Source organism: Bombyx mandarina, chromosome 10, assembly GCF_030267445.1.
Source record: "Bombyx mandarina strain Sakado chromosome 10, ASM3026744v2".
Classification (NCBI taxonomy): domain Eukaryota; kingdom Metazoa; phylum Arthropoda; class Insecta; order Lepidoptera; family Bombycidae; genus Bombyx; species Bombyx mandarina.
Genome location: NC_143217.1, coordinates 9,004,584 through 9,016,559, shown reverse-complemented (window position 1 = coordinate 9,016,559; position 11,976 = coordinate 9,004,584). Strand labels below are relative to the sequence as shown.

At 37.1% G+C, this 11,976-nt stretch overlaps 1 protein-coding gene across 12 annotated transcripts in view; it reads right to left on the bottom strand.

The window, feature by feature from the left end:
- Rbfox1 (RNA-binding Fox protein 1) overlaps window positions 1–11,976 on the bottom strand; it is a 41,507-nt gene that overhangs the window by 3,241 nt on the left and 26,290 nt on the right. For 2 of the 12 annotated variants that reach the window (XM_089730582.1, XM_089730587.1), the window contains 10 exons: window positions 11,421–11,696; window positions 11,268–11,321; window positions 8,248–8,340; window positions 7,285–7,339; window positions 6,362–6,400; window positions 5,438–5,579; window positions 4,371–4,431; window positions 3,554–3,574; window positions 2,194–2,366; window positions 51–114 (listed from right to left, as the gene is read on the bottom strand). In XM_089730582.1, coding sequence (XP_089586708.1) covers window positions 51–114; window positions 2,194–2,366; window positions 3,554–3,574; window positions 4,371–4,431; window positions 5,438–5,579; window positions 6,362–6,400; window positions 7,285–7,339; window positions 8,248–8,340; window positions 11,268–11,321; window positions 11,421–11,696 — 978 coding nt within the window. Of the gene's footprint in view, window positions 1–50; window positions 115–2,193; window positions 2,367–3,553; window positions 3,575–4,370; window positions 4,432–5,437; window positions 5,580–5,628; window positions 5,732–6,361; window positions 6,401–7,284; window positions 7,340–8,247; window positions 8,341–11,267; window positions 11,322–11,420; window positions 11,697–11,976 lie in introns of all 12 variants that reach the window. The other 10 variants (XM_089730584.1, XM_089730590.1, XM_089730585.1 and 7 more) reach the window with 9 other exon arrangements.

Below are 11,976 nucleotides of genomic sequence, written 5' to 3'. Positions count from 1 at the left end.
TTCAATTTTCGAAAACGAACGTTTCTTGTACTTCTGAATTTTTAACTTACCCCATAGCCAGTAACCGGTCCTATACTGTGTCCTAGGTAAGGATCTCCATATTCTCTGCCGTACCTGAAATTATGATCATTATTGTTATAAAGTTCACCAAAACAGCATTTAAACGATACTAAAATCTGTTAAAAAATGAAGGAATTTTAAGTTTCTTAAGGAAATTATAACTCACGTTACGGGCAAGGGAACAGAGTATCCGATTCCAATCTTCATCAGAAATTTCAACGCTTGTAACTATATTAGCCGATTTTAATTATTTATAATCTCTATATTGTTATATAAAAATGAATTGCTGTTCTTTAGTCTCGCTAAAACTCGAGAACGGCTGGACCAAATTAGATTTTTTGATTAATTTTGGTCTTGAATTACTTGTGGAAGTCCAGAGAAGGTTTAAAAGGTAGATATATATGAAAATGCTCGGAATGAAATAAAAATAACAATTTTGTTTTTCCTTTGATGTGTCCCCCGTCGGAGGGATTCCTTTTGTTTGTTTTAAGTCTATTTTATACAAAAGTTTAGGTCTTTTATTTATCGATTGAGGCACTACGAAGTCTGCCGAGTCAGCTAGTATTACTATAAAATATTACTTTACTATTTCGTATTTATAATATTATAAATAAAATAAATCGTGAAGTAACTTCTATATTATTCACGATTTATTTTATTTATTTATAATATCATAAATACGAAAGTAACTCTATCTGTCTGTCGGTCTGTCGCGCTTTTACGCCACATCTCCTGAACCGATTTAAATGAAATTTGGTACACAGATAGTCTAGAGCCTGAGAAAGGACAGACTTTTTAATGCGGAAAAATGGTTATAAAGGGTTGAAAAGTTGTTTGGAAGTATCGTCATTTTTAGAGCTAAAAGCTTGAAACTTATTATTTAGGCTGTGGATTCGATATAAATAAATATGACACTACGCTTACAACATCAGAATAACACAGGCTATAATTTATAATAAAAATATAGTGTGACTTATCCAAAAAATAACGATAAGTGTCAAGTAAGATGGAAAAAATCTGCTATCTGCGATATTTTTTGCCTGCGCCGCAAAAACTGTTGGAGTCACACGTATGTATATAATGTAAAATGAAAATAGTTATCTCAAATAGTCCTACAAAAAAGTCCATGAAAGCATATATCTATTATTTGTAAGTCATTGTCGCCAAAATACTGAACGATTAATATAAGAAGAGGAAAGATTAGATTTTTTGTATATTAAGTACGTTCTTTTTTTATTGTGTTTATTACTAACAGGACCAGACTTGTTTAAAAGAATATTCAATAAGATCAATAAAAAATTACAGTTCCCGAAGCGAAGCGAGGGCGGGTCGCTAGTTTGTTATAGTTATAATTCTCATTATACGACATCAATTCATTATTCAATAGTTTCGTTACATTATTTATTCGGTCGAGTATATACATAGTATTTTTGTCTTCCGGTGTTGGACAATTTCCAAATTGTGGGAAGCGACAACGCAGACGTCCAGCAAGAGCACAATAAACTGAGAATTCGTTCGCTTTTAGCTCCCAAATATAATAAGAACAGATCGATCGAAATCCCAAAAATTCAAGAGTATGCGTGCTTCGCCGATTCAGGAACAAATGTGTTACCAGCAAATAGTGGTATGCACAAAATTAAAGGAAACTCGGCACCCAAAAAAAAATTTTAGATTTCTTTTATGACGGCAGAAGAGTTTGACATAATTAATGGGTGATTAGTGGAGTTTTTATAGACACCTTCAATAACTCTAAATTAATCTTGAGAAATGAGTTATGACAATATTGTATAGTAAAAAAACTACTCTAATATCATTTAAAACCGAACGTTTAATTTGTTTGAAATTAACTGAACTTGTATAAGTTTACAATAAACCCTATTTACCTCGCTTGATAATCGAATGAAAAGAAATTCGATTTTTCAATTATAAGATGTTTCCTAATCGTGGGGTACCTCCGCACTTTGCTGTTTAAGTAGAAATTCCTTATAAAAGTATTTGAATATATGTATATTATATATATTTATTAATTTATAGTCGGGTTATTATAGGCATAATCGATACAGCGGACGTAATAATGTTGAAGATATATAGATAGAGTATAGTGTTATAGAGTATAGTAAGAGCGGTACAGACGTGGCGGGCACGGGCGCGAGGGCGGTAGGCGCGGGCGCGGCGGAGACGGCGGCGGCGGCGCGCGCGGCGGCCCCGTAGTTCGCCGCCGCGGCCGCCGCCAGCGCCGAGTGCTGCGCCGTCGTCAGCGGAGACTTCAGCAGGGGGCTCGCTGCTGCCGCCGCGGCTGCTGCGGCCTGTCGTCATCCAACTTCATTAATTACTGTTTTCATATTTGAATAAGCCAATTTGTGAGAATATACGTTTTAAAACTTTCTTCGGATTTGGATTGTATGAGTATAAGCATGAAAGTATCTATTTAAGGTGCTTTTCCCAGAGTGTCCAATATATCGTTCCGGTTCATTGGCTTTTACGAATCTGATTGAAAAACATAATTCAGCTGAATCTACTCCAATATTATCCATAAAGACGAGCACAGGCATTAGATAATTTCCAATCTCACCGAACCCTAGCACTGTTAACGATCGAGCGGACGTCTCGGTCGAACAGTGAGCCCACAAACCTATCGGATGTCAGATCGATTTGATGAACCGGAGCGATTGATGTCGTCTTCATTCTTCTGAACTTCGTATCACCCTATGAGGCCAGAATAGAAAGCGAGAACGATGCAGAAGATAAATGATGTAAACGCACTATGGATAATATGTCAAAAACAATAAAAATTACCACATTTTATTTACAAGAAAAACGTACGTACGACATGCTGCGTTTCTCTATCTATTTTACGTACAGATTCGTGGTACATTTCTCGGCACAATATCGAATTTATAAACACTATCGGATTGCGCCTAACTACGACAAGTTAATATGAGCATGCAGTGATAAAACAAATACACGAACTAAAGGCGAAACTATAGTAGTGAATGAATAAAATAAAATATATATAAAAAATACTTTTTTTATCTAATCTACTTTAATATAAGATCGTTAGTATGATTGGTAATGAAGTTTACAATTTGTGGGCTCAATGTTCACACTACTCGGGGCATGATACGATTAGCGTTCTGTTCGTGTCGCAGCATCAGCGTTAGCCTAAAACTAAATCACCCACCACAATACCAACGGTCAACAATGAAAAGAAACAGTAAGCAAACCGCGCGACCGAGCCGCGGCCGCGCTCGTGCGACTTCAAATCGGTTACCACAACAAACAATGTGCACCCCGCATTACTGTGGATTACCAATCAATATCAAATACTTCGATACGAATAATATAAAGGAGCAAACAAAATCCCAAATCACTCCACGACGAATACAAAAATTTTATAATACGTTTTAGCGCGGTGGAACATGAACCAGGAAGCGATAGAGATACAGATAAAATCGCATAAAGATTTTTAAAGTCTAAATGCGTGTCGGTTTACCTCGGCTGCCGGCTTCGCGGCCTGTAACAACATATGCAATGTCACCACAGCCATATACATGTTATGCCAACATATTTGCGAAAAATAATAATAATAACAATAATAATCTCCTTGATGATTATTTAAATCACAAAACAAAAGTACTATTAAGCTGGATTGATATCAGAAGGTACTTAGGACTCGAGATTCTCGAAGAACTATGTTACCCTCCTATCATCCGTCTGTAGTAGCTATAATGTCATTTCTGGAGTTTATCGATTCCATCTCAAATCCTATTTACGAAAATTTGTTCGGTCGTCTAATTGAGTATTAACAGACAAGATTACATTCAAATAGAATAATTGAATTTATAAAATAGCGCTTAAACTTTAAAGTGAATTGTCGCCAATTATCACGCCCTAATCTAGTGTCAGCTTAGTAAATTGTCTACATAACATTTTTCTATGTATCATTTACCAGTCAGTGATTTATGTATATTGCATGAATTATTAGCATATATTAAATTCGGAATCATTTGGTTTAATTGATATAAACTCAGGTAGCGCAAATTATCCCCCTTAACTTATTGTATATTCAATGACATCGCATCTAATGAGTAAACTCCAGTCGCGCAACCAAGCTGACACGCATTTTTTTTTTCATCTAAACCCCCCACTAATTTAATCAGAGCCCTTCCTTTCCCAATTAGGGTTATCAGTTCGTTAGACTGTAGGCCAAATCAAACTTCAACATGGACACATCGTGAACCCTACATGGTATGATAAATGAAAGAAGAGAAGAATATTCTCTATAGACATATAGAAACAATATACAGTACCTGTAGTCTGTAGTTGGAGTCAGCTGTAGCGGCTGCGGCTAGGAACGGGTCGTAATAAACACTGCAAAGTAAAGTGAGTAACATAGACGTATTAAAATTGGCAAGTTTTTTTTCTTCTATACAATTTACTAGATAAATGTTGGACAGTAGCGAACTTTATATCTATGGATAATAGTAGTTTAATTTTACATATGTAACATTTTCCTAACATATTATTAAATACTGGATTATATAGATTTTACGCTAACAAAAATAAAATAATTCGTTTGTACAAAACACTACTGCAAATCAACAAAAGTTTTCGGTCAGCGAGCAGGTGAAAAAAAACTCATTTATTATTAAACCACAGAGCTAAAAATACAAATGTATTAATACTACCTACAGCAAGTTTACTTTTGCAAAGCAATTACTAGTTTATTGTAAGGAAATTAGTTACGTGTGAGCACTACACAACATACTGTACAATTGTTAATGTTTTTTTACAGCACAGAAGAAATCATACCGGTGTGGAGTGATAGGGATTCGGGAGGTATTGGATCAGTGGAATAAAGGGCCGGGCGGGAGTACTGGACCCCTGTTGATGTCAAAGCTCATTGTGAGTGGACAATCCTCACTTTAAATTACAATTTATTGTTTCTGGACATCATCCAAATTAAACACATTTAGACGTTTTTTAGGAGAAATTAGTGCTATTTTTATTAAAATTTAAATATATAATTTAAAAAAAAACAATTGAAAATGTTTTTTCATACGTTAGCAGTTTTCAATATCAGTGAAAATAACGTATTTTTTTTAGTACAATCGCTGCTGAAAAATTATCCGACAAAAACCAAATTATAGCACATACGCATTTTGTGGCCTAAATAAAAATACACTGTCCAATAACTTTATGATGTCTTTTTTTAAAACGGACGCACAATCACTTTGTTATTCTAAAGTATCAATGGATACTATTTAATTGTGAAATTGTGTTACTTTATTATTGATTTAATTACAGTCGGTTTATTCGTTCGTGAATGGGAGGGATATGCGGGGGGGTGGGCGGAGTGCGGTGCGCGGGTACTCACGGTGCGTAGGCGTGCAAGTGATGTGCGTAGGCGGCGGCGCGGGGCAACAAGGCGTGCTGTGCGTGCGGGAGGGTGTGCGGTGCGGGGCGCGGGGAGCGGGCGCGCAGCACGGCCGCACCTCGCAGCGAGCCGGCGCCGGACACTGCATGCAACACACGGCCACTACTGACATGCGAGCTCGACACGGTTACCTGCGGCGCTGGGCGGCGCGCGGCGTCAGCACGAGCGGGGGCGCGGGCGCGGCGGCGGGCGCGGCGCTCAGCCACGGCCACGTCACGCCCGACACCCGCAACCCTGCGCACACACTCACCACCTCACCTACCGTACCTTCTCAGCGCCGACACAGGCATTCTACTCCCAGAGACCCGGAGCTCGCTCTTTACGACGCGAAATACGTCATAGAAATGGGTTTCGGAATTTCGACTCTCAGGTAGGTACACAATAAATAAATAAATATTTACTAACAATCACGCCACGTTAACTGGTCCCGTGATAAGTTCGTAAAAAACTTGTGTTACGGGTACCAGATAACGGATATAAATGTAAGATTTTTATTATACACATACATATATTTCATATTTAATATACATCCATAACCCTGGAAAAGACATTTATATTTATCATACAAATATCTTCCTCCCTTGGCGGGATTCGAACCCGCGACCCCCTTATGTAGTGACCATGTCACTTACCACTACACCAGACGGCCGTTAATAATACAGGAACGGGATAAATACGGGACAGGTTCTTGCTGACTTAAATAAACTATAAATGCTCAATAATACAACTCTGATAGGGCGATGAATCTAAACGAATGCATGATCCCACCACATCAATGAATTAATGATCTAATTATTGTTTTCGAAACTGCCAATAAATTAAATAGTAAATATTCTGAGTACACAAAATAAAACATTTAATTACCAAATGGCGAGGTCTCACCTTCGGGCCACTGCACACACACTGAAACAAAATAAACAAGTTCACGTTCAAATAATACAAAAATGAAAAATTACATCGTCTACATATTCGTTTAACTATAAATCAATTTTACCTAGCTACATTCTGGTACTACGGAATCGAAACACGAGCAGTGCAAGACCGAGGTTGCATAAGTTCCAGCTATACTCAAGACAGAATAAAGACAGACCAATATATAATATATTAAATTATGTTCACCTAATTTAAAACTAGCAAGCTTTCTAATCACTGATCATAGAATCAAACGCATTTTAAATTCCACCTATGTATGTATGTAACAGGCAACCATTGATGCCCGGAGATGGCCCAATGCTCGAGGTTGTGTTTCTAAAGACACAAAATACATTATTAATACAGGATTTTGTCTGTATGTATTCAATATGGGTTCATTCATTCATTCATTTCAATGTGGGTGAGGGGCCGTCTCCGGTCGTCGACGTTATCATTCACTAAACAACATTCACCTAGTTGCATTCAGACACACGAAGGTGAAGCCACATGTAGCTAATATTCACATTTCAATATGGACAACATCGATTTTTTGTAACAGCTCTCACCCAAAGTGGGCACTGATCCGTTCCTAGCCAGTATTACTGGATGGTTTAAAAAAAGAGAGAGAAAAAAAAAACAACTCAAAAATCACATTAATCAAAGTTCAGTTTTATTTGAAAATTATTCTAATTAAATGAGATTTTGTTATTAAATGCTACATTTAGGACTAAGTTTTAGTGTGTCAACTATATGCCTACGAGTCTGCGAGTCTCTTGAAGGAGGTTATTTTGTACAAATCGACATATCGGTGTTCGACTTTCGAGCATCTCGAGCGAGTGGAATGGGAGTTGGACCAATAGAACAAAACAACTTACCGTTTGGAACGGTTGGCGGTTTCTTCGTTTGTACCCGCGCTGTCGCGTTATTGACCTATTTTCAGAAAATGTCAGGTCACAATGAGGTCTAATCAACTTTAGGGCACCAGTCTAACTATCCCCAATGTACGAGGACTTCATTACAGATGTGCACTAAAGAATTTCTATCGAACTAAATTCTTTTGCTTAGTTTTGACTTCGATTGCTTTTGACTTGTAACAATTTCCATGAATAGAAATATTTAATGATTCCACTTCCATTACGCTCCAAAACTGAAGCGTTATTAATATGACAAATAAATTTTATCAAGTTCTAACTCGTATCGGATCACAATGTCCTAACGTCCACCAACCATATCGTTGAGATTTCCCTATTAAATTAACATTAATAGGTGTTTTTGTTTCACATAATCTCACATCCGCACCTTACAATAATCCATACGCTACGGGAATCGAACCCATAATTTGATTATCCACTCTGCCGAATATTGGTTAGGTACCAAAAACATTTAATATTATTAAAAAAAAAGGAATACTACACCGGAATTGGTCCCCCTGTACCGTACCCCGCCGGGTACGCGCAGTATTCGATTTCGTCAAAATTGACTAAAGGTAGAATGGAACTATATTTGTTATTGCAATCTTACCTCTGCACTGTCAGTGCCTGTGACGATACGTTTCGTTCTACATTTCCCTGTGAGACTCTCTGAATCGATCGGCATTATAAATGACCGTCTAGAGAGTAAAGGGATAAAATAAATAAGGTTTGTTTGTGGATTAAAGGTCGGCGTACTTAGTGCTAATAGTGCGGGGTCGAGCGCGCCCGCTAGCATGACAGTAACTACAGAGCAGACGAGCGCAGGTTGCGGAGGGCGGTGGGCGGTGGGCGCGGGGCGCGGGGCGTAGGAGCGGGATGTTATAAGTTACATAGTGCTACGGATGGTATTCATTGAGTCATGCACACCTCTATCTTTCTGCCCTCAACCACGGTGCCGTGAAGACGCTCTCGTGCTCGCTCCGCATCACCACTATTTGCGAATGTTACAAAACCGAATCCCTGCATGCAAGACAGACAAAACATGCATTAAAAACAGCGTCGCTCAAAAAACAACGTGCAACAAAAATTAACATTTATGCATTGCATAATTAATATTTTTTTTTTAATTTAAATAAATAAAGAAAAAAATATCTATTGAAATATCGAGAGGATATTACATAATTGATTCATTGAGTACGTTGATACTTTGAGCGTAATTCTAGCGAATGGGTACACATAATAAGCTTTCGGAATTAAAATACACAATAAAATTACTGTCCGACCTACTGTTACAAATTAACTAAAGATATATATATATATTAATGCCTAAATATAAGACTGGGAATTGATCTTTAAACGATTTCGAAGATGCTGATTTTTCTTTTGATTTCACCAAATAACTTATTGTGTGAAATGTTAGCTGCAAATTGATCTATACACGTAATGTTCACCGATCATGCAAAATCTATTTCTAATCGGAACTAACAAATTATGGCCGACCGCTTCACAAATTAAAAGGTTGTAACCGACGGCCGTCAAAAATCTACGAATACGAATTCTATACAATATAATGTTAAGGGCCACCGAACTAATAGTATAACATTCAACAAATCACATAATATAACTTACGCGCGCACATAAACAAAGCTCGTCATAGCTACCGGTCACCGTTGGTAGCTTTAAAGTGCGTTTAATTATACAGTGTCCAAATTATGACACGTCTATATTGTCTTCTTTCGGTTATTCTTTGGTTAACCCAAATACTGATTCGAATGTTATTAACTATAGCATACAAAACACAGAGCAAGATGTCTCATCAAAATCTCAATTAAAATACACGTGCTTAAGACAAAGGACGCTACTGTCAATAAGTGGTGATAACCCATAGATACAAAAAGCAGCTAGCACAGCACACAATACAGTGGAAGAGACGAGTTGTGAAAAGTGGCAAACATTTTGCTGACCTTACGGAACGCTTATACACTTATAAAAGCAATGACAGCTCTATTATTACCATTCTGGGTGCAAGTATTTGTAAACTATGAGCTGGGCAGAGAGAAAGAGTCTTATTTGTTTTAGCAATAAGGCTGCGGATCGTCCGCTAGTCACGAGGTCAATGGCGCCCGCAGTGCAACGAATCCGTTCAATTTGGGAGACGCAGATTTTGACCCGAAGACAAGAAGACAAGTGCTATACAATACAAAGCTCAACTAAATGATGCACCTTAGTTACTACAAACAATAGTTTACACTTTACGGCTATAACATCGTATTCAGGGATCAGCGGAATTTACATGCCCAAAACTAGTAAAAATAATGTCCCCTTGTTAGAAAAGCATATATGGTTGAGTTGTTTATTAATAAGAACAAAGTGAAAGACAAAAAGAAGAAAATCTAATACATTTTAATATCTCGTTTGACTGATCGCCCAAACTATACACATATTTGTAGACCTGTACTACTACTACTACTACTAGTTAATACGCTCATCGTAATGTGAGTATTATTGAGACGCAGCTCGGTCATGTGAATGCACACAACTATAGGGGCAGTAGCGGTAGCTGCTAGTGCGACAGTTACAAGAAATAAGGATGGGAATAGTTTGGACGATAAAATATTTATTAGTGATGAATAATAGAGCTGTCCCGGCAACATGACTTAGGAAATCAGCTGTTATAGTGACGATGCATCATTCTCTAATACTGCATATCCCAATGTGAGGCGTTCAAGAAAAAAAATAACTTGGAGCTATTAATTGAAAAGAGTAAAATACTTCTTGACATGAGCGAGCATGGACTACTTTAGGGGGCGGTCACCAAACTGACACAAGGAAAGCGTAAACACGAAAAAGCGTTCAATCCAATCAATTGTAAAAAATATCTTCATTGTCTCAACATTTCACGTTTAGCATTTACAGTGAGAGTTGTTTTTTGAGTATCATAAAATGTTTCATTAATACAGCATATTATATCATTCTCACCCATGACTTACTTCGGTTTGCGGATTCGGTTTTCGTTTTCATATAAAAAAAAACTACCGACAACGATGACTGAAGTATGTCATAAGTAATAAGTTTAAAGTATAAAATAGACAATATTATTTATTATTCAATGATAATATACAATGCTATTAGATATACTGCACCAAACATTAAAACCAGAATATGCTATGAAAAGAAGGTTTTTTAAACAAAATTATTGATTATTAATTTTACTAAGCCCATTTGCCTTTAGAATTTGTTAAGCGAAGATTAACAAATTATTCATCTAAGAAATTTAATGTTCTTTTAATGTGACTGCAACTTAAAAGGATCAATTATAAATATGTATTATCTAAATAATTTCGTAAGTAGATATTTAACAATTTTTTTTACTTGTAGGTCACAGTTCACATTGAAATGATTAAATTATTTTAATTCATTAAATAACGCAAGGGAATGATTTTTACTTTTAAACAATCTAACAGTTTGGGCAGCAATTACAGGAATTTCTTAAGATATTTGACGCTACTGTTTTCATACAGAATGAAGTAAATTATGAAACAGCGACAAAGATCTTTTTATGGACACGAATGAGAAGAATATTTTCCAAAATTAGAGGCGCTCAGAGTACCATAATGAAATGCGTAAAATTGTGTAATAGCAGTTATAATACTTGTGACTTTATTTATCTTCTTCTCATTCATGTGGAACAATCAAAAACAATAACCAACACTTTTAAAACATTATTACTTTTTTAAAGCCTAATATAGAATTTTATACTACACTATACAATCTTGTCAGTATGACCATTCAATATATCATTTTATTGAACTTGGTTATTATTCCTGAAACCTCATTTCGTTATTATAAATTTTTACTCAAGAAATAGCCATGATGAAATTCTTTCTTGTACAGAATTTCAGTTGGCCATTTCGGGCATATTCTGTTCCAAATAAGCCATTGCTTACCTTCGATCCGCGCTCGTTGAAGATAATTTCTACATCAAGTATTGTGCCATATTGCTGAAATATAAAACGTTACATATTGAGATCTAGTTGCCGACTGGCGCTTCGAGATTTATAGCTAATAACATGCCATGCTAGAATCGGAAACAAACGTACCCCAAACATATTTCTGAGGTCGGGATCTCTAAATCTGAACGGTATGTTGGAGACGTGTAGCCGCTTTGGTTGCGAAGCTTGTGACATCGGCACTAAAGTCTTCTCGGGTGAGGTGGCCACGGATGCATTTGCGTTTGCGACAGCCGCATTGACAGCGGCGGCCGCGGCGTGGGCGGCTGCGGTCTGCTGCGCCACAGCAACGGCCGCCGCCTGCTGTGCTACCGCGGCTGCCACGCTCACCGGCGTGTTTTCTTCGTTTGACTCCCCTTCGCTTTGCTGGAATTATTGATTTATATACTCAATTCACTGTCACGATATTGTAATTACACAGTAATTTCCGACAGCACTAAAATATCATATTCTAAAGCTTTTTTTGATGTGAAACTTCTTTAGAATCGTTGTGATTTCAAACTCGATGAAATCAAAAAATAAGTCCATAGAGACACAAACACATAAATGTATAGGATTCAGCCGGCGAGAGAATGAGATAGAACACATTAGACGTTTTCGGTCTCCTCTTTGCGCGATTCTTCGTAGCATCCCCACTATCGTCTAC